This window comes from Notolabrus celidotus, chromosome 21 (assembly GCF_009762535.1).
Source record: "Notolabrus celidotus isolate fNotCel1 chromosome 21, fNotCel1.pri, whole genome shotgun sequence".
NCBI lineage: Eukaryota > Metazoa > Chordata > Actinopteri > Labriformes > Labridae > Notolabrus > Notolabrus celidotus.
The window spans coordinates 4,456,534-4,477,182 of record NC_048292.1 but is presented as its reverse complement, the minus strand read 5'-3'; the positions used below and the strand labels follow the sequence as shown (position 1 = coordinate 4,477,182).

General features: G+C 40.3%; 1 protein-coding gene across 1 annotated transcript in view; it reads right to left on the bottom strand.

The window, feature by feature from the left end:
- acss3 (acyl-CoA synthetase short chain family member 3) overlaps nucleotides 1-17,042 on the bottom strand; it is a 74,144-nt gene extending 57,102 nt beyond the window's left edge. Inside the window, exons 1-7 of the mRNA XM_034673356.1 lie at nucleotides 16,436-17,042; nucleotides 12,933-13,077; nucleotides 10,640-10,828; nucleotides 8,604-8,738; nucleotides 2,545-2,685; nucleotides 1,833-1,913; nucleotides 1,414-1,509 (exon numbers count right to left, since the gene is read on the bottom strand). Coding sequence (XP_034529247.1) covers nucleotides 1,414-1,509; nucleotides 1,833-1,913; nucleotides 2,545-2,685; nucleotides 8,604-8,738; nucleotides 10,640-10,828; nucleotides 12,933-13,077; nucleotides 16,436-16,764 — 1,116 coding nt within the window. The 5' untranslated portion in view covers nucleotides 16,765-17,042. The remainder of the gene's footprint in view (nucleotides 1-1,413; nucleotides 1,510-1,832; nucleotides 1,914-2,544; nucleotides 2,686-8,603; nucleotides 8,739-10,639; nucleotides 10,829-12,932; nucleotides 13,078-16,435) is intronic.
- Between the last annotated feature and the right edge of the window lie 3,607 nt (nucleotides 17,043-20,649).

Sequence of the window (20,649 nt, the reverse complement as noted above, 5' to 3'; positions counted from 1 at the left end):
TCTGTACATGGGGCGCATGCTTAAACCACCAGACAGGGCAACTGGAGCCCTGATTTTCTTCCTTAACTTTATGCAATTTTCAAAAATGTTGAAAGAAAATTTACAGAAATTACGAAAATGACTCAGTAAAACATTTTTCAAAAATCTTCCAAAATTTCCATTAAAAATTTTGGGGAAAATTCAAGAATTTTTTATCTGTAACTTACAGAAAACTTAAAAAAAAACATCCACTGTATTTTGTTTGTTTGTTTGTTTGTTTTGTTTCTATTATTATTATATATATATATATTTTTTTTCTCTTCTATATTCAATATATTTTTTTTTTACAGGGGTAGTTTATCTTAATGTAAATTGCATATTTTACATTGTTGCTGATTGATTCCAACCTCCTAAATGTCTTTTTTTGTGTATGTATTAATCTGTTTGATTTGTATCTGTCTATGAGAAAATTTGAATAAGAAAAGTTAAATTAAAAATTAAAAAAATCCACTGGAAACTTGTAGAAAATTATTTGGAATTTCGAGGAATAGGTCAAGAATTTTTGGGAATATGTTTTAGAAATTTTAAGGAAAAATATGGGAATATTTGAAACATTTTATCTAAAAAAAACCACAATTTATTTGATTTTTTTCCTAAAATGTTGCCAAAATTTGTTTTTTTCAAAAATGTCAAACTTTAGTTGAAATATTTGGAAACTTATACTGTAAATTGTCTTTGAAAACTTTGGAATTCTTTGGGAATTCGTTTTTATAAATGTGGAAAACCCTTAGGAAAGTGATAACATTTGCCACAAATATTTGGAGACTCTTCTTCAATTTTTTCTGATTTTTTTCTGATTTTTTTCTGATTTTTTTCTGATTTTTTTCTGATTTTTTTCTGATTTTTTTCTGATTTTTTTCTGAAATTTTTCCAGAAATTTTAGTTTTCTCAGAGATTTCAAACATCCATCCATCCATTTTCTTCCGCTTATCCGGGGTCGGGTCGCGGGGGTAGCAGTCCAAGCAAATTGACCCAGACATCCCTCTCCCCGGCGACACTTTCCAGCTCCTCCTGGGGAATCCCGAGGCGTTCCCAGACCAGGCGGGAGATATAATCCCTCCACCGCGTTCTGGGTCTACCCCGGGGCCTTCTCCCAGTTGGACGTGCCCGGAACACCTCTAAAGGGAGGCGTCCGGGAGGCATCCTTATCAGATGCCCGAACCACCTCAGCTGACTCCTTTCGACGCGGAGGAGCAGCGGCTCTACTCCGAGCTCCCTCCGGATGTCCGAGCTCCTGACCCTATCTCTAAGGCCGAGCCCAGACACCCTTCGCAGGGAACTCATTTCAGCCGATTTCAAACATTAGTTCAAATATTTGGAATCTCTTATTGGGAGTTTGAGAGTTTAGGGAGGGAGGTTTCATCAGGGACTCACCTCATAGAGAATGGTGCTGTTTCCATGGAGCAGAGGACCGTAGCAGATATATGAATGTCCGACCACCCACCCGAGGTCTGAAGCTGCCCACCAAACCTGACAGGTATGAAACACGTGTTTATGAAGTCATCTATAAACACAGAGTGCTGAGAGCTCATCAAACTCTAACACTGTCTTCTGTTCATCTGAAGGCACTCTGGCTGTAAATCTAAAAACCTTATGGTGTATAAAAGATGACTGGAAACAAATAAATAAATAACACACTTCTTCAAACGCTTCGACTGTTCAGTTACCATAAATATTACATGCTGCTCAAATCTTCTCCTCAAGTACAGCACAATCTGTCTCTGCCTGCTCGCCGCCTGCTCTTTGTTTTAAAGCACGGCTCTGACCGAGAAGACACCGCTTTATTGCCTTACATCTCCAGGACTGAGTCCATAAATATTTGACATGGTCCATTTCAGCATCACAGCGTAGCCCGCAGTGTCTCGCACAACACCCTGTGGGAGGAGATAAGAAAAACATCAGACAAGTGACAGGTGCTGCCAAAGAGGAAGAGGCAGGGGTTTAATATCAGTGTGAACACGGTCGCTCTGCTTTACTGGAGAGAGAGAGAGAGGTCGTTTGTTTGCAAATGATTGCTTCTCAAAAGTAGTTCTAACTTTTAATAGATAACGCTGTTGTAAAGATGTTTCTGAGGAAAACATCCTGTCCTTAACTCCTCCTGTCTGCAGCTTCAGACTTTCTCTCTTCAACTTATTGTCTCTGCGCCTCAATACCTCTAAATGACACAGAGATAAAAACTGCAATAACCGCTCTATTATGCTCAGGAGGAAGCCAGGAGGTGGATGTTACTTTATCCTTCATTGGACAAAATGCTGCTATTTGAAAGGACTCATTTTGAAGGAAACTCTTCCAGCATGAGCCCCACCTCCCGCTGGGGAAGTGCTCCGTCTCATTTATGTCACAATGATGGTGTTTAGATTCGGCCTTGGTTGTTTCTGCAGAGTCAAAGAGCAGATGAGTCACAGGAGCTCTGACTGAACATCCTATAACTCCTCTCTGTGTTTGTATGACATGTTTAAAACTATGAGTCAGGTCTTGATTAATAACGATCCTTTCTGTCGGTACCTTTGGTGTTCCTGTGGTGCCGGACGTGTAGAGGACGTAGAGAGGGTGGTTAGAGGGAACAGGGACACAGTCGTGAGGCTGAGCAGAAGCCATCTCTTCATCCCAGTCCAGACTCAGCTCTGGACTCAGGGATACTTTCTCCTGAAAGACAAAGAGAACGACGATCATATCCTCTTCTGTGATTCCTTTATGAAATTTCTTGCTTTGTTTAAATCTTTGAAATGCCAAATCTACAAAACGGTGACATCACCCTTTGGATCTGGCAACCTGAAGCACAATATCCAGAGCCTGGGTGTCATGATTAATTAGCAGCTGACCTGTGAGGTTCACATAGTCTGAGGTCCATTTGCCCAATTTCATATCAGGGAGAACAGGCCCTACATGTCAGGACATGTGACACAGCTTCTGCAAGACGCTCTTGTAATATCAGGCTCTGTCATCTGCAGCTCCCTACTGGCTGGACTCTCAAACCTCTGCAGATAACTATCAGTGTCACTCGTCTTCAATCCGCCTAAAACAGCACACTTCACTCCACCGTTCGTCTCCCTCCACTGTCTCCCATTAAAGTCAAAGCCCTGCTGTTTGAGGAGCACACTGGATGTTCTTTATTGCATGGACCAGAACATGCTTACATTTCTGTCATCCAAGCAGAAAACGCTGATGATGAAAAATGAAGTGCCAAAAACTGCAGTTCCTTGAGCGTCCACTAGAGGCTGACTCCAAAAGAAACCACATAGACATCCATTCAAAGAAGCTGATCTTTACAGCAGAAATAAACATGTTTACAGCCCGGTACAAAAAATAGTTTAGGTCAGAGTAGCTCATTTCTCTATCCCCACACACTATACGGTACAGACACTGTAAAATATTAAGGTTACAAGTTCTGCATAATTAGAGGCCCAGCTGACTTGATTGACAGGTAGGCACACTGTAGCTGTTAGCAAGGAGGCTAAAAGTCTGCATCAACTCCACCACTTTGTCTCTTGCTTGAGCAACAAAAAGTTTAGTTGGGTCAGCATTTCCAATATGGCGACCAGCATGTCATCATGAGCAGGAATCTTTCAAAATAAGCTAAATTACTTGGCAGCGCCATAGACTGTATAAATAATGGACGTAGTATCTGTGATGTCACCCATCTGTTCTGTGCGCTGTCTCTCTCTGCAGTTCTACATTACAGGGGCAGAGTTGAGCGGCCTCCGTTGTGGCTAGTACAATTATTAGTGACATAAAACTCATACAACCCCACTTCAAAAACACTGAAATATCCCTTTAAAGGTGACATATCATGCAAAATCGACTTTTTAATGGTTCTCTACCTGAAATATGTGTCCCTGGCATGTCTACAAACCCCCCGAGAATGAAAATAATCCATTCTGCCCCTGTTTTGATTTCTCCACCTTTCTGTAAATGTGTGTGAAACGAGCCGTTTCATACTTCCGTGTTTTTGTTACGTAACAACAATATCCGGTCTGTCACGGAGTCAGAGCTCGGAGCTTGTTCAGCCCATAGACTGTTTAAAATAATACTGAATCCCTCCTCCGTTTTTCATTACCTGCACAAATGTGTGCTAACAAGGAGCTTAGGAGGGAGGCATGCTAGTTGTAGGCTGTCTTAATAAACACAAAGGTCGGTTTCACTCCCCACGTCTGCAGATTTGAAGATCTAGTGGATGATTTTTATTTATCATTGATAAGTGCTAGCGCTAGTTAGCATAGCTACATAGCTACATGTCGTAGCTGTAGCTGTGTACCAAGACACACGTTGACATACTGACAAATAAAACAACAAGAAACACTAAATCTGTGACCAATCCTTCAGAAAAGGTCCCGCTGCCTCTCTGGCAAAGGTCGGTTTTACTCCCCACGTCTGCAGATTTGAAGATCTAGTGGATGATTTCTATTTGTCATGGACAAGTGCTAGCGCTAATTAGCATAGCCACATAGCTACATGTTCATAGCTGTAGCTGTAGCTGTGTACCAAGACACACGTCGACATACTGACAAATAAAACAACAAGAAACACAGAATCTGTGACCAATCCTTCAGGAAGGTCCTGCTGCCTTTCTGGCAGAGGTCGGTTTTACTCCCCACGTCTGCAGATTTGAAGATCTAGTGGATGATTTTTATTTATCATGGATAAGTGCCAGCGCTAGTTAGCATAGTCACATAGCTACATGTTCGTAGCTGTGTACCAAGACACACGTCTACATACTGATAAATAAAACAACAAGAAACACTAAATCTGTGACCAATCCTTCAGAAAGGTCCTGCTACAGGCGCCTCTCCGTCAGGATCAGATTCTGGATCAGATTCAGAGGGTTGAAGTAACGTGATCTCTGAGCAGCCGTGTATATTCAGCCAACATGTAAACATTAGATCAACGTGCTGGACAGCCGAGGCACATCCACTTCCGGAGGGGGCGTGGTCAGAGGGAAAACAGAGTGTTCTGATGAGGAATGAAGAAGAGGGTTTTTCAGGCAGACCAAAATCTAATTTCAAAGTGTTTTTTTGAGCATAAACTTTAAAGACATGTTTTAGGGACCTCTTAGACCAATATATATTGATGAAAAAAGTGTGATATGTCACCTTTAATACAGTCTATGGTGTCATCCCAGTGAGCATTCTTTATTGAAATGACTTTTCAACATTATTAAACACAAATATGTTTGACACAATGATGTCATGACTGTATTTGAGCTGGATGAAAACTGGTTGAATGTAAGTCTCAGATGTTGAGACCTGGTTTCACCCAGTTTTCATGCAAACTTTATCCCTAACAACCCGTGTCAGGCTCACTGGGATGCATTTCTGTATTCTCAAACAAGTTTGTCTTCCTGACAAATCATTCAGAGTCACGCAGACTCTCCTAAAGCCAGAAGACACACGGCCAATAAAAAGGCCCAGCCTCTCTCTTCACTCTGAGCCCAGCTGGAGAAGCTGCCGCTGATTGAACGAGCCTTTCATGTCAGCAGCCGTGCTCACAGAGCCGCGGCCTCTTGCTTACTGAGAGCAGTAATTGATTAGGCAGCAGCTACCACCTTCAAAGTGGTGCTTCACATGACTTTAAGGAGGAAGAGTTTGCAGCGAATTTACTGTGAAAACTATTTCACTGCAAACGGCCTCCTCGTGTCCGACGAGGATCCTCTGAAAAGAGCGATCTCTTAATTCAGAGCATCATTCTCTGACACGGCAGATAACACCGGAGCATCTGAACCAGATGAAACAGACCGAGTCGTGATAATTTAACAACACTTCTGAGTCAGAGAGAGGAGACACTTTTAACAGAGACATAGAGGAAACTCTAGATTCAGTCTTTCTCTTTCATGTCTTAATGTGAAAGTGAAGTCAGTGTGGACTCACTGTCACCATATTAATGCCTGTTTTTGTGCCGTATGTATCTGCAGCTTCCTCTGGATCTGAGCCAGGCTGCTTCTGACACGCGGCATGCTTCATCCCTCGTCTGTAAATACATCGTACATCACTCTGTCATTCACCCTGGAACAGACACACATCATTCCAGCTTTTAATCTCATGGAATGGCAGGATTCGCTCTGTAATAGCAGCTACCGACTAACCTTTGTGATCTCAAGGCGCCGTGCAAATAAAAACTGGTTGATTGATCGATTGATCTGGCCGTCTTCAGGTATCTTATCATCGTATCATATCACACACACCTTTCTTTGTAGTACACACAGAGGCTTGTCCCGCCCCGCCTCCTCCAAGCTCTCTCTGAGCTTTCACTGCCTTCATCAGAACTTTGTTTAACATGGAAGCAAAGTAGAGGACTGAAGGCTGGTGGTGCTGGCTCTGCTAATGGTCTTCTGTTAGCCACACTCTGGAAACCACTCTGACTTTGTTAACCTGCAGAATCAGTGATCCTGTGTTTTCTTACCTTCAGACTGGTTGCAACCATAGACTGTATAAATAATGGACGTAATATCCGTGATGTCACCTGCGCTGTTTTGAAGCCAATCATCAGCGGGAGCCATATTGGAAATGTTGAACACAACCTAACTTCTGTTGAGCGAGTGTGAGGTTAAGAAGCTGGCTTTGAGGGGCACCGTTGGCCTAGCGGTCTAAACGTGCACCCCATGTACAGAGGCGATAGCCCTTGTCGCAGAGGTCGCAGAGGTCTCAGGTTCGATTCCAGCCTCGACTATTCACTGCATGTCCTCCACTAGGGGTGCAACGGATCAAAAAACTCACGGTTCGGATCGGATCACGGTTTTGAGTCACGGATCGGATCATTTTTCGGATCAGCAAAAGAAAAAAGAAAAAAAGAAAGAAGACAAGACAAATATAACTTTGTCCTCCATTTATTTTGTAAAACCCTTGTAAACTTTTGCCCATTAAATAAAAACAACATTCAACTCAAAATGTACTGCTTGTGCAAAGCACCCTATCTGTGGGCCCAGTCCTGCCTCATTCACTGCATTTCATGGCATGGCAAGTGAAGGAGCAGAGGAACTTCAAAAGTTTCACTCCATTCTTCTTTCATTTGCTGATTTTCACCGTCCACTTTTCTTTGAGCTGCAAACTGTGAACACACCGTTTTCGTGCATTCTAGGGTCCTACAGCTGGCAAAGTGCCAATATGTGAACTGCTCCAGAAACGAAAGTGAAAGTTAAAGATTTCACTCGCAGCAGTGGACTCTAAGTGACCCAGTAACAGCCTGTCTAAGTATCTGACATGGAGACAAGTCCCAGTAAACACACGGTGACCCGACCAAAACACAGAGTGAAGGAGTAACAGTTCGGGGACCACAAATAGGCGGCCGGATGTGGTCCGCGGGCCGCGTATTGACGGCCTCTGGTCTAGTGGGTGCGCAACAGAGTTTCATAACGTGGCTCAAGCACATTCAGCCTTCACTGTATTTCACAGGGAAACCAAACTGCTCCCATACATGTGACTTAAGAGATGCAGGAGGGTTTTAAAGTCCCTCTGCTCCTTCACTTGCCATGACAACAGCTGCGCTTGACGAGTGAGAGTGGATTGAACATGCGGTCATCACGTGAACACGCGCAACTTTTTTCATCAACCGATCCGCGGACCACGTCCGTGCCGAACCGTGGAGAGGCATCCGTACGGATCACGGATCAACGATGATCCGTTTCACCACTATCCTCCACCACTCTCTAATCCCCACATTTTATGTCTCTCTTCAGCTGTCCTGTCCATTAAAGGTGAAAATGCCTAAAAATATTTAATAAATAAATAAAGGCCGGGCTTTAAACCTCCTAACCAACAGTCATGTCCTTAAATGTATGTGTGTGTATGTGGTTTCCTGTGTTTCTGCAGCCAGCCTCAAGTGGATGCTAAATGAACTGCAGTTTATAACACTTCCACATGGGCTTCATATTTTGAGACCGGAGTTTGCCGCTTGGTTGCAACTTTAATCTCAGTTTACCCATCTATGATATTCACTTCCAAACTTTCCAAACCAATCCCGAAACAATCATAAATCAACAGTGCAGATTCGAACAACATCAGCAGAAACCAGTTGCACAACAGTGACATATGGTCCATATTTAAACATGAGATGTTGCACCTCATGCGATGCATCAATGGAGATCATACCAGCCTCTCTCTCTCTCCCTCTCTCTCTGATTTCGCCTTTCAGAGCATGCACCAGACTCATGTCCCAACCTGTACTCTCTGTGTAAGAAGTGAGGGTCACCTGTTCTCTACTCTTTAGAGCGTCTCTGTGCAGAAATGTTCTGAGTGTTTGTGGCAGCTAGTCCCAGTCTATGCGTGGGGAACACTGGGCTGGCATGCTGCGGATACATTAACATACTGTCACATAAGCAGCAGGTTTACTGTTTACATTTAAATACATTTACATTAAGAAGCATTTAATCCATGCAGTATGAGACTGAGGCTTGTTGACTAGTTAAGGATCCCAATCAACCGGATAATGTCCTTCTCTCCCTGCAGGAGAAGAGAAAGGAGGAACACACACCACGCCGGAACTCGGAGGGTTTACGATCCCCTGAAATCTGTCCAACATAACAGTCTAACATTTGAAGAAAACAAGGCTTCTTGATCCTCTGTGCTCCTTACCATGTTGGGCCTGTTGTAGATGAGGACTTTGGAGGGTCTGTGAGAGCTCAGCTCCAAGGCCTTCTTCACCAGAGGGATGTACTCCACTTTCCTGCCTGGCTCGATGCCAAAAGAGGCTGTAACCATCAGTTTGGGCTGAAAAACAAAGATGGGAGTGAGAGTTTGCTTGTGTTCAAACGGGGAAAGCATCACTTTGTGTTCTTAAAGCTATAATTTCAACAGGAGCAACATCTCACCGCGCTGAGCTGGGCTTGTTTTGATGCATTGCTAACAGGGTAGCAGGATTATCAGTGTGTTGCTTTGGGCTGCACTAAGGTGTCAACATACGCCTCATTAACATGCATGTGATGATGATTTCAAGGTAAATAGATGGCCTGCAGAAAACCTGACTGCATGCCCTCACAGAAGAGATATCACGTAGCTGGAGCACATACTGTCCACATCGCATCCATCATATACACACTTCTGTTGCATCATGTGTGCAGGGCATGACTGCATTTGCACTTTATAACAGAAAGGTAGACAGCCCCTGGTGTTCACATCACTGAGACCACAGATATGGATATTATTAAAGCATCACAAAGGTAACTTTTAAAATCAGTTACATTTCCCCACTGGGGCTGCACGATAGCGCTGTTGCTTCACAGCAAGAAGGTTCCTGGTTCGAGTCCCCGGTCAGGTAGGTGGAGTTTGAATGTTCTCCTCGTGCATGCGTGGGTTCTCTCCATCCAAAATCAAGCTCTCCAGGTTACTTGGTCACTCTAAATTGCATGTAAGTGTGAGTTTGTGCGTGAATGGTTGTCTGTCTCTCCATGTTTATCCTGTGATGGGTCGGCAACCTGTCCAGGGTTTACCCTGCCTTCCACCCAGTCAACTGGGATAGGCTCCAGCCCCCGTGACCCCAAAACGGGATAGGCGGTCAAGATAATGGATGGATTTTACCACTGGAAACTTCAGCACCTTGGTGATCCTCCTTCAGTTAGCTGCAACTTCATTAAAGGTGACATATCATGCAAAATGGACTTTTTAATGGTTCTCTACCTGAAATATGTTTCCCTGGCATGTCTACAAACCCCCCGAGAATGAAGAAAATCCATTCTGCCCCTGTTCTGATTTCTCCACCTTTCTGTAAATGTGTGTGAAACGAGCCGTTTCGGTGCTTGGGTTTGGTGAGACGGGGTGAGGAGGTTGGCATTGGTGGAACGGAGGACATGGTTGAGGTCTGGTTATTTCATGAAGATCAGATGAGGACTTAACTGCATGACACCGCTTCATATCACTAATAAATCCTCACTCATAGTTGCAGAGAAACTAGTAAGTTGCAGGATGCATTCATAGAGAAAATACTCAAGAATAGAGAATAAGCTCAAAATAATTATTAACTTGCCGTATTTCACCTTGCAGCTAGATCACAAAGGAGCATCAATTTCTATGATTTCCAAGAGTTAATACAAGATCTACAATTCAAGTGGAAATAATAGGTGAAAATAAACTTTGATAGCAGGAGTTTAAAGTTCTGATTAAGCATCTGCTAGCACTAAATAAATTCAGACTTCCTTTAGATTTATTCTCCCATAAACATATTAATCAGCAGGGATCATTCCTGCAGAGATATTTCCTTTAAACCTCGGTGCAGATTGCTCTGACATCCTGTCTGAGTGTGCGGCTGCAGCAGCAAAAGGAGAGAAAAAGTGCCCTCCACTGTGAATGATTCATTTGGAGCTTAACGAAACAAAGATGCCTCAGGCGCCCCTGACTTGCAGCATAACACATATTATGCAGGATGAATGGTGCACATTACAAACACCACATGAAAATTAGGATTGGAAATGATTATTTGCTGGCACATTATTGCCTCTGCTTCATTTCAGCTCATGAAAAGAACAGAGAGCCGGTGCCTCGGCCTGTCCTTAGGTGGCCGGGGTCCTGACGAGTCGCTCTGATTTAATTAAGATCATGTTGTCCTGTTGTCACGGCTCAAGAAGAGATAAATCACAAGCACAAGGTGAATAACAAGACTTTTTTTTTTCTCTAACCTTGGCATGATTGATGCGGACGGAAAGCTCTTTTGAGGCAAAGCCGCCGAAGATGAGGCTGTGTGGGGCGCCGATCCGTGCACAGGCCAGCATGGTGAACATGGCCTGAGGCACCATGGGCATGTAGATGACGACCAGGTCTCCCTTCTGAACGCCGTTCTTCACTAAGACTCCGGCTAACCTGGACACCTGGAGAAAGACACAAGGGAGATCAGGCAGAGGACTTCATATCATATTCTTTCATATTTATACATACAGTATCTCACAAAAGTGAGTACACCCCTCACATTTCTTCTAAAGATGATGCACAAGAGAGCCTGCAAACAGTTTGCTAAAGACAGCAGACTAAGGACATGGATTACTGGAACCCTGCCTTGTGGTCTGATGAGACCAAGATAAACTTATTTGGTTCAGATGGTGTCAAGCGTGTGATGGAGCAACCAGGTGAGGAGTACAAAGACAAGTGTGTGTTCCCTACAGTCAAGCATAGTGGTGGGAGTGTCATGGTCTGGGTCGGCATGAGTGCTGCGGGCACTAGGGAGCTACAGTTCATTAAGGGAACCATGAATGCCAACATGTACTGTGACATACTGAAGCAGAGCATGATCCCCTCCCTTCAAAAACTGGGCCACAGGGCAGTACTCCAACATGATAATGACCCCAAACACATCCATAAGACGGCCACTGCCTTGCTAAAGAAGCTGAGGGTGAAGGTGATGGAGTGGCCAAGCATGCCTCTAGACCTAAACCCCATAGAGCATCTGTGGGGCATCCTCAAACGGAAGGTGGAGGAGCACAAGGTCTCCATTAAGGGAACCATGAATGCCAACATGTACTGTGACATACTGAAGTAGAGCATGATCCCCTCCCTTCAGAAACTGGGCCACAGGGCAGTACTCCAACATGATAACGACCCCAAACACATCCATAAGACGGCCCTTGCCTTGCTAAAGAAGCTGAGGGTGAAGGTGATGCAGTGGCCAAGCATGTCTCCAGACCTAAACCCCATTGAGCATCTGTTGGGCATCCTCAGATGGAAGGTGGAGGAGCACAAGGTCGCCATTAAGGGAACCATGAATGCCAACATGTACTGTGACATACTGAAGTAGAGCATGATCCCCACCCTTCAGAAACTGGGCCACAGGGCAGTACTCCAACATGATAACGACCCCAAACACACCTCCAAGACCACCACTGCCTTGCTAAAGAAGCTGAGGGTAAAGGTGATGGAGTGGCCAAGCATGTCTCCAGACCTAAACCCTATTGAGCATCTGTGGGGCCTCCTCAAACGGAAGGTGGAGGAGTGCAAGGTCTCTAACATCCACCAGCTCCGTGATGTCGTCATGGAGGAGTGGAAGAGGATTCCAGGGGCAACCTGTGAAGCTCTGGTGAACTCCATGCCCAAGAGGGTTAAGGCAGTGCTGGGAAATAATGGTGGCCACAGAAAATATTGACACTTTGGGCCCAATTTGGACATTTTCACTTAGGGGTGTACTCACTTTTGTTGCTGGTGGTTTAGACATTAATGGCTGTGTTGAGTTATTTTGAGGGGAGTAAATTTACACTGTTATACAAGCTGTACACTGACTACTTTACATTATATCAAAGTGTCATTTCTTCAGTGTTATCCCATTAAATATGTGCAGAAATGTGACATACTGCATATCTTCAGTGATGTTATAAGACAGATTGTGTTTCTTAATACAACATGTTTGTATGTTTGTTATGTTTGATGGTTATTTTTGTGAAAACAGAGATTATTTTCCTCTGAATCCATTACTGGCTGTAATAAATTGGATATTATCTGACGCTTGAATGAACTCCATTTGTTTTTGTCAACCAAATGAAATTAAATTCATTCTTTGGGAACAAAACTAATAAAACAATGTAGCTGTACTTGTGTTCAATGGAACACATTTGAAAACAGTGCATGCGTTTGAGGCTTGTTCAAACTCAAGCATCTGCCCAAATGTCAATCACATTAATTACTTCTTATCCCTCACTCTCTTTCTTTCTGTTTTTGTTGTTTTCACGTCCGCTTTTATTCATTTTGGCTCGATGCAGCTGCCACAGCAGAGGGAACTTGGCCAACTGTCTCAACTGAAGGATGGAAAATGTATTTATTGTCACAGCAGCGCTGACAAATCAAAATTTCAGCACAGACAATCCAACTGCATGCCGCTCATGTGCCTCTGAGTCTGTTTTTCACTGCACACCCTGGGAGTTAAGATCAAGAGTAAAGATGTTTGTCCTGTTCAGCTCTGTCACTTTCGCCTGTAATAATACCATTTACCTGCTCCTGAAGTTCCCTGAAAGTGATGATCTGCTTAGTTCCAGTCACTGGGCTGTCATAGATGATGGCAGGTTGCTCTCCACGGCCGCTCTCTACATGGCGATCCACAGCGTTGTAGCACATATTCAACTTTCCTCCAACAAACCTGACAGAGATACACAAATAAAATCAACCAACAAACAAGTAAATGAATAAAAGTTGAATACAAGGAGCATTCACTGGCAAAAAAGCCCCTCCAAAAACAACTTTTACCTTGAAATAAGCAAACAAAATCTGCCAATAGAAGAAGTAAAAATTTGCTTGGTAAGATTTCTTAAAATATGATGTAATATTTAGAAAACTGTGATTTTAACCCTCCTGTTATGTTCGTTTCTTAGGGACAACAATAATGTTCCTGGGTCAATTTGACCCGGGGCATTTTTAATGATTCAAAAGTGTCAGAACCCCAAAAAAAAATATAAACATTTTTAAAATCTCATTATTAACTCAATTACTAAGCATTTAAATCAATATTTAGTGCAGTGGTGTTCTTTAATTCTCACAGATCATGACTCAATGAGGATAACTCACTCGTTTTTTTATGAAAATTCATCTTAAATCTTTTTTTTTTTATATACATTGGAAAGTGACTGTGTTGAAATATGTCACACAGTTGCAAAGAAACATTTAGTATTTAACAATTCTGACCCCTTTTAGCCTCAATTTTGACTGCAGGGTCAAATTGACCCATGAACAGTATCCATGTAACATAAACATGTAGGGGGGGTTGCAAATGTGTGAAATGAACCATTTTCATTTTCTATGTTGTTCACTCTAATTTCGATAAGAAGTTTCATTTCGAAAAAATACTTTTAACATTTCTTTTTAGATTTTTAAACATTAAAAAGGGTCAATTTGACCCGCAACATAACAGTAGGGTTGTCAACAGCTGAGTGTCTCAGAATAAGACAGGAATGCTAACAATTAGTATTTTTTCACTCAATTTTTTTTTTGCACTAATAAATTTCATGTCAACTTCTTCATTTGAGATATATTCACCTTAATTTGAGTTGTATTATAGCAGCACTTCTCTAGGTTTAAGTCCATCTTGTACTTGAAATAAGATGACAAAGTTTAATTTGAGCATTTTGAGATTTAATGTCTTCTCATAGTGAGCTGGATATACTAATATTCAGTCATGTTGTTTTTTAGGATAAGCCAGCTATGCTTTAAAGTAGGTGTTTCATTGTGTGCATGTAGTTTGAGGATGAATATTTTTATCTGATTTAGAAGAAACAGTGTCTGAAAACTGAAACCCATCCTAAAAAACAACAACTTCTCTTTCTTTCTTTCTTTTATTAATGGAGCTGTTTTCTGATAGATTCTCCAATAAAATGCATTTCCTTAAATAAAGTAAAGGGTTTGTCTTAATTCAAGATTATCCGTCTTCTCCAAATAAGATCTCAGCTTGAAAAATGTCTGAAATGTAAAATAAACCTTGTTTCTTCTAAATTACAACTCAAAACATGATCATTTCAAGATTGTTTGACTCAACAAGATATTTAAGATGTCTTAAAACAAGTCCCTCTATCTTCCTCAAATTTTACTAAGTAAATGTATTAAGTAAATGTATCTTAAATCAAGTGGGAGAAGACATTTTGACTAAAAGTCAAGAGTTTTTGCAGTGTATATTTACTGTAGCTGAAGAATAAATGTGGGTGAGACTTATACTATGTATTATTTGTATACCTCAGCCTTTTATTCACACATTTAATGTGAAGTGTCCCATTCGGCTTGCAGTTTGAAAATGGGAAACAACCTGATTAAAAAAAACCTCCAAGAAAAACATATGCAGTTGTGTCTGCCAGCAGCACACAATAAATCAATGTACTTGATAAACCGACAGTTTCATCTCTTTCTGCTGCCGTGCATATGGATGAAACGCAGCGAGCAGGTTGAACAGATGGTGTCTGGGAAACTGCTGTTTTGGAAGCCAGACAGAGAGAGACACGCCGGCTGTGTACCTTCATTTTTAACAGTTCAAGATTCAGGCAGCTCTGGTTTATGGAACCTCGATAGACATTAGGTAAAGCCACCCACAAAACAAATACAACAAAAAATCACTTCAGCTTCAGTGAAGAGGAGTGTTTGTTTTTTTGCTGTGTTAGCTTTCCAAAAATCAAGGAGCAAGTGCAAAAATGTGAAGTTTAAAGAAGGAAAAGCTTTTATCAAACTTAAACAAAATAAACTACAACCACATGAAGTGTAAAGACTTCTATTAGTGTTCCTGTGACTTAAGAAGGAATTAAGATATCTGGAAAATCTATAAGTAGCCACAGCGTTAGTGACAAAGCTAGCATAAACTGGCTAGCATTAGCTGATAAACTAGCACTTGACTTGTCCTGAGAAACAAGTTGTGAGGACATTAATAACATTTTAAGACTCTCTTACTGATCTATAGTGAAATAAACTTTTAATTGAGTGCTTTAGCTAGCCAAGTTTCATGTAGCTAATTAAAGATGGCCGACGGAAATGACGGTGTTTGTTTTGTAGCTATTATTCAAATTAAGCACGTTCTTTAATCGTTTATGAACATTGATGTCGCTTTTTTAAGATGATTCTTCAATATTTTACACTATGAGGTTTATCTCCCAAAAAAATGAAAAATAATTCAATGCTAAGCCAAAATAAAATCTGTCACCTAAGTGTGTTGGGGGGGGGGGGGTTGTTAAAAAAAATGTGATTTTTTTTAACATTTACCATTACAAAAATGGTTATTAAAAATGTGATTTTTTTTTTTACATTAAAAATAAAAAATTTAAATAATGTTATTTTTTTTACCATTTTTACCAAAAATTAAAAACGGAAATTAAAATGTTTTTAATTTAAAATGTAAAAAAATGGAAATTAAAAATGTTTCGAACATTAAAAAAAATAATTTAAAATGTTATTTTTTCAATATAAAAAAATTAAAATGAAGCTAAAAATGTTTTTTTTTCACATTAAAAAATTAAAAAATAGAATTAAAATGTTATTTTTTTCAATATGAAAAAATACAAATGAAATTATAAATGTTCTTTTTTTCATAAAAAAAAATAAAAATGGAAATTTCTTTTTATTTACATTAAAAATGAAAAATGGAAATTAAATGTAAAAAAAATTTAACACTAAAAAATAAAAAAAGGTTTTTTTTACATAAAAAAAAAATGGAAATTGAAAGTGTTAGTCAGATTTTTTTTATCATGTCATTCATCTATCAATGGTCAGTTGTCAAGTTTATTAGGTTGTTAAGAGGTTTAATCATTACATCTTTAGAAACTCTTGGTCATACTTCTATTTCTAGAAGGTTACTTTGTTTCTGTAAAGTTCTAGAGGATTTCAAAGTCGATTGAACATTGCAGATTTGAACTCGCAGATATGTGACAAGCATAAGTCGATTTCCAGATCAGACAGTCCCAGTTGTCACATGGAAGTGTCACTTCAGAAAGCTTCTTGTTATGCACGCTTGTGTCACTGAAACCTACCAGTTTGGAAACACTGGATCCTCCATGTGTAAAGTTTTACTCCAGGGTTCAAACCAGTTAATATCTTGTCCCATCTCACTCCAGTAAGTCTCGGGGTTATCCCTCGCTGAGGCGAAGGCTCGATTATACACAGAGTCGGATGCATAGTTTCTGCAGCTCTGCAAGGAGTAATACTTCTTTAAGTCTGCAGATGCATGTGATCCTGCTGCTCTCACGCCTTGTTGTTGTGCAGCTGAAACACTCCACAGTTTCCCCCCGAGGCTCTTCTTCTCACGCTGGAAGGTGACGCATTGATTCAGGCGCAGGATCTGTTTCATTCGAAAGTGCATTGTTGCTGAAACTTCACAGGATCAACTTTCTCGTGTTTCTCTCCACGTCTTCCGGTGTTTCCCTGCAGGTGAGACAGCACGAGCACTACTGCACAACTTGGAGCGACGTCATGGGCTGTGGGGCCACCTCAGAGGGAGACTCCTGCAGAAAACCCTCCTCAACAATCACCTCAAGGAATGCGAACTATGAACTGGATGTAGTTGATGCAGGAGGAGCTTTGAGGCACAAATAAGAATGTTGCACAACACAGAAGCTGCTCCCTTTACCAGAGAACAACCACTCAGAGACCTGCTTCAGAAAAATATGTGTAACACTTTTATTATTCAATATTTTTTTTCCTTGAGTGCAAAAACCAACTGAAAAACATCAAAAAAAAATTCATGAACAACATTTGGCACAAGTTTAATATCAAAGGACTCTTATTTTGGTGGTCTGCATTGATAAAAATAACTTTTGTGGCCAAAAATGCCAGACAAATGTTATATTTGTTAAAATTATGTGCACACTTTCAGCATTTACAAACTTTTGTAGTGTTATTCTGCATCTGTAAAAGTTGCAGGTGACATTTTCAGTGAAAAAAAGCAACAGTATGGAAGCCCAAGGTGGACATTCATCCATACATGTCATGTACAAAGCTGAGTTTCCTGTTTGGAACACATTTAACATTCAAGGACTTTTATTTTGATAGTTTGCAGTGCAAAACTCTGAATCAGAATGCCTCAAATGACCCCCACAGTTTTTAGGACCCTGGCCTTTGGGGAAGAACAAAACAAAAAAACAAACAATGTCGGTCAACCAAAAGCTTTTTTTTTAAAGGTGACACAATTTTAATATATAAGAACTTTTATATTGGTAGTTTGTTTGGGTAAAAGTTGTGGTTTTAGACATAAACAACCTCATCAAAAAAATAAATAAATTTTGTCTTTGGTTAAAAAACAGCACAAGGCTTTTGTACGGAAGCCCAAGATGGACATTCACCCATACATTATCATGTACAAGCTGAGTTTCCTGTTTGGAACACCCTTAACATTCAAGGACTTTTATTTTGATAGTTTGCTGTACTAAAAATTTGAATCATTAAGCCACAAAAGACCCCCTCAGTATTTAGGACCCTGACCTTTGGGGAAGAACAAAACAAAAAAAACTAACACTGTCGGTCAACCAAAAGTTTGTTTTTTAAAGATGACACACTTTTAATTCTTATAAACTTTTATTTTGGTAGTCTGATTGGGTAAAAGTTGTTGTTTTAGTCATAAACAACCTCATCAACATTTTAAAAAATTTGCCTTTAGTTTCAAAAAACAGCACAATGCATTTGTATGGAAGCCCAAGATGGGCATTCATCCATACATGTCATGTACAAGCTGAGTTTCCTGTTTGGAACACCTTTAACATTCAAGGACTTTTATTTTGGTAGTTTGGTGTACTAAAAATCTGAATCATTAAGCCACACGTGACCCCCACCATATTTAGGAATTTGGTGAAAAAACAAAAAAAACCACTGTTGGTCAACCTCAAGTATTTATTGAAAAATTTGCCATACTTTTAATTCTTATAAACTTTTATATTGGTAGTTTGTTTGAGTAAAGTTATGGTTTTAGTCATAAACAACCTCATCAACATTTTAAAAATGTTGCCTTTAGTTTAAAAAAACAGCACAATGCATTTGTATGGAAGCCCAAGATGGACATTCATCCATACATGTCATGTACAAGCTGAGTTTCCTGTTTGGAACACCTTCAACATTCAAGGACTTTTATTTTGGTAGTTTGGTGTACTAAAAATCTGAATCATTAAGCCACACATGACCCCCACCATATTTAGGAATTTGGACTTTGGTGAAGAACAAAACATCCCAAAAAAATGTTGTTAAAAAAATGTGCCATACTTTTAATATATAAGAACTTTTATATTGGTGGTCTGTTTGGATAGAAGTTGTGGTTTCGGTCCTAAACAACCTCATAAACATTTTTAAAATTTTGCCTTTTGTTTGAAAAACAGCACAAGGCATTTGTACGGAAGCCCAAAGCAGACATGCATCCATACATTTATTTTTTACTGACTGATACTGTAATAGTTAATTTCAGTTGTGCTCTGGAGATCTCAACTTAATGTCAGATAATCAGAACTCATTCTGCAGAAGCTGTATTACCCGAGTAGTGATAGCTGTAAAAATGTTCCCCGCCCCAAGTGGACACTTGAGGAACTGCAGTTTTTTTGCACTTCTTCACTGGCTTCATATTTAAAGACCAGAGGTTGCTGCTTGCCTATTTCATGTGAAACTTAAATTAATTTGTTACTACAGAAAAACAAGTTAATCAAATGTATGCTGACTTAGGGCTTCCATACATTTATTGCAACATATGTGGCACACATTAAACCTTTAAGTACTTTTATTTTGGTGGCCTGCTTGAATAAAAAATCACACTTTAACCCTCCAAATAACTGTGCAGACATTATTTGAGAATTTTCAGTTTGTGCATTGTTGTAAAATATTGTGGATCTTTTATTTTGGCGGTCTGCTTGATAGTGAGTCACAGTTTTAGCCCCTAATTGACCCTTTAGATGTTATTGTTGGGCTTTTCCTGCAGTGTAAAAATAAAGACAGAGCCAGTTGAAGTATTTGTGCATAAAACATGTTGCATTTTTAACATTAAGAACTTTAACTCTGACGGTCTGCCAGTGATCTCCCAGTTCTTAGCCCAAAATGACCCTGTAGACATGAATTGTGAATCTTGCCTTCAGCGACTCTTTTATTATGCAGAACAAGAAGAAATCATTAATATTTCTTTATGAGATTCTCCGAGCTTCTTCTCATCACAAATCTTTGTTTACTCGCGGCTACATTACATTTTCAGACTCCTCTGGGAGGCATCAATAACCCTCCTCCTGCTGAGAATACAAAAACCTCTGCTTTAACTGATCAGGGCCTGCGTTTAGAGGAGCCGTGTGAGGATATTTACTATCATGAGTTTGTGTGAGCTGTATGGAGTACAGAAGATAACATCTCTAAATGTCTCTTGTTAAGCTGAGTCACTTGTTCTGCTCTCATGACAGCAGCAGCTTGTGCAATCCTGGCATGCCACACCGAGCAGCCACAGCTCTATGTGCTCTCAGACGGGGAAACATACATCTCTTTCACCATTTTAAATACCCATAATCCCCCAGCCCCTTCTGAAGTGACCCCTGCATGCTGGTGCTCCTGGTTGAGTAACTCATCCATCTGATATTTCAGGTCATCTGTTTCTATTTATACATCAACAGGGCAGTGTTTTCCATGGCACAGATCCTGGGGCACTTTCCAGGAATCCCTTTGTATTGCCTTACCACTGGGTACGTTATATTTACCACCAAAAGTCTCAGTTTGAATGGAATTAAACAGGAACTTAGATCTGTTACAGTGGAAGTAGGTTCATGTCACAAGTAGTGAGTAATAGGATTTCTGACTCTTTACAGTCTGTAGTATTTAAAGGGACAGTGTGTCATATTTAAAGGTACAGTGTGTAGTATTTAAAAGTACAGTGTGTAGTATATTAAGGTGCAGTGTGTTGTATTCAAAGGTAGGATGTGTAATATTTAAAGATACAGTGTGTCATTTAAAGGTACAGTGCGTATAATTTAAAGGTACAGTGTGTAGTATTTAAAGGTACAATGTTTCATTTAAAAGAACAGTGTGTAGTATTTAAAGGTGCAGTGCATAGAATTTAAAGGTGCAGTGTGTAGTATTTAAAAGTACAGTGTGTAGTATTTAAAGGTACAGTGTGTAGTATTTAAAGGTGCAGTGTGTAATATTTAAAGGTACAGTGTGTAGTATTTAAAAGTACAGTGTGTAGTATTTAAAAGTGCAGTGTGTAGTATATTAAGGTGCAGTGTGTAGTATTCAA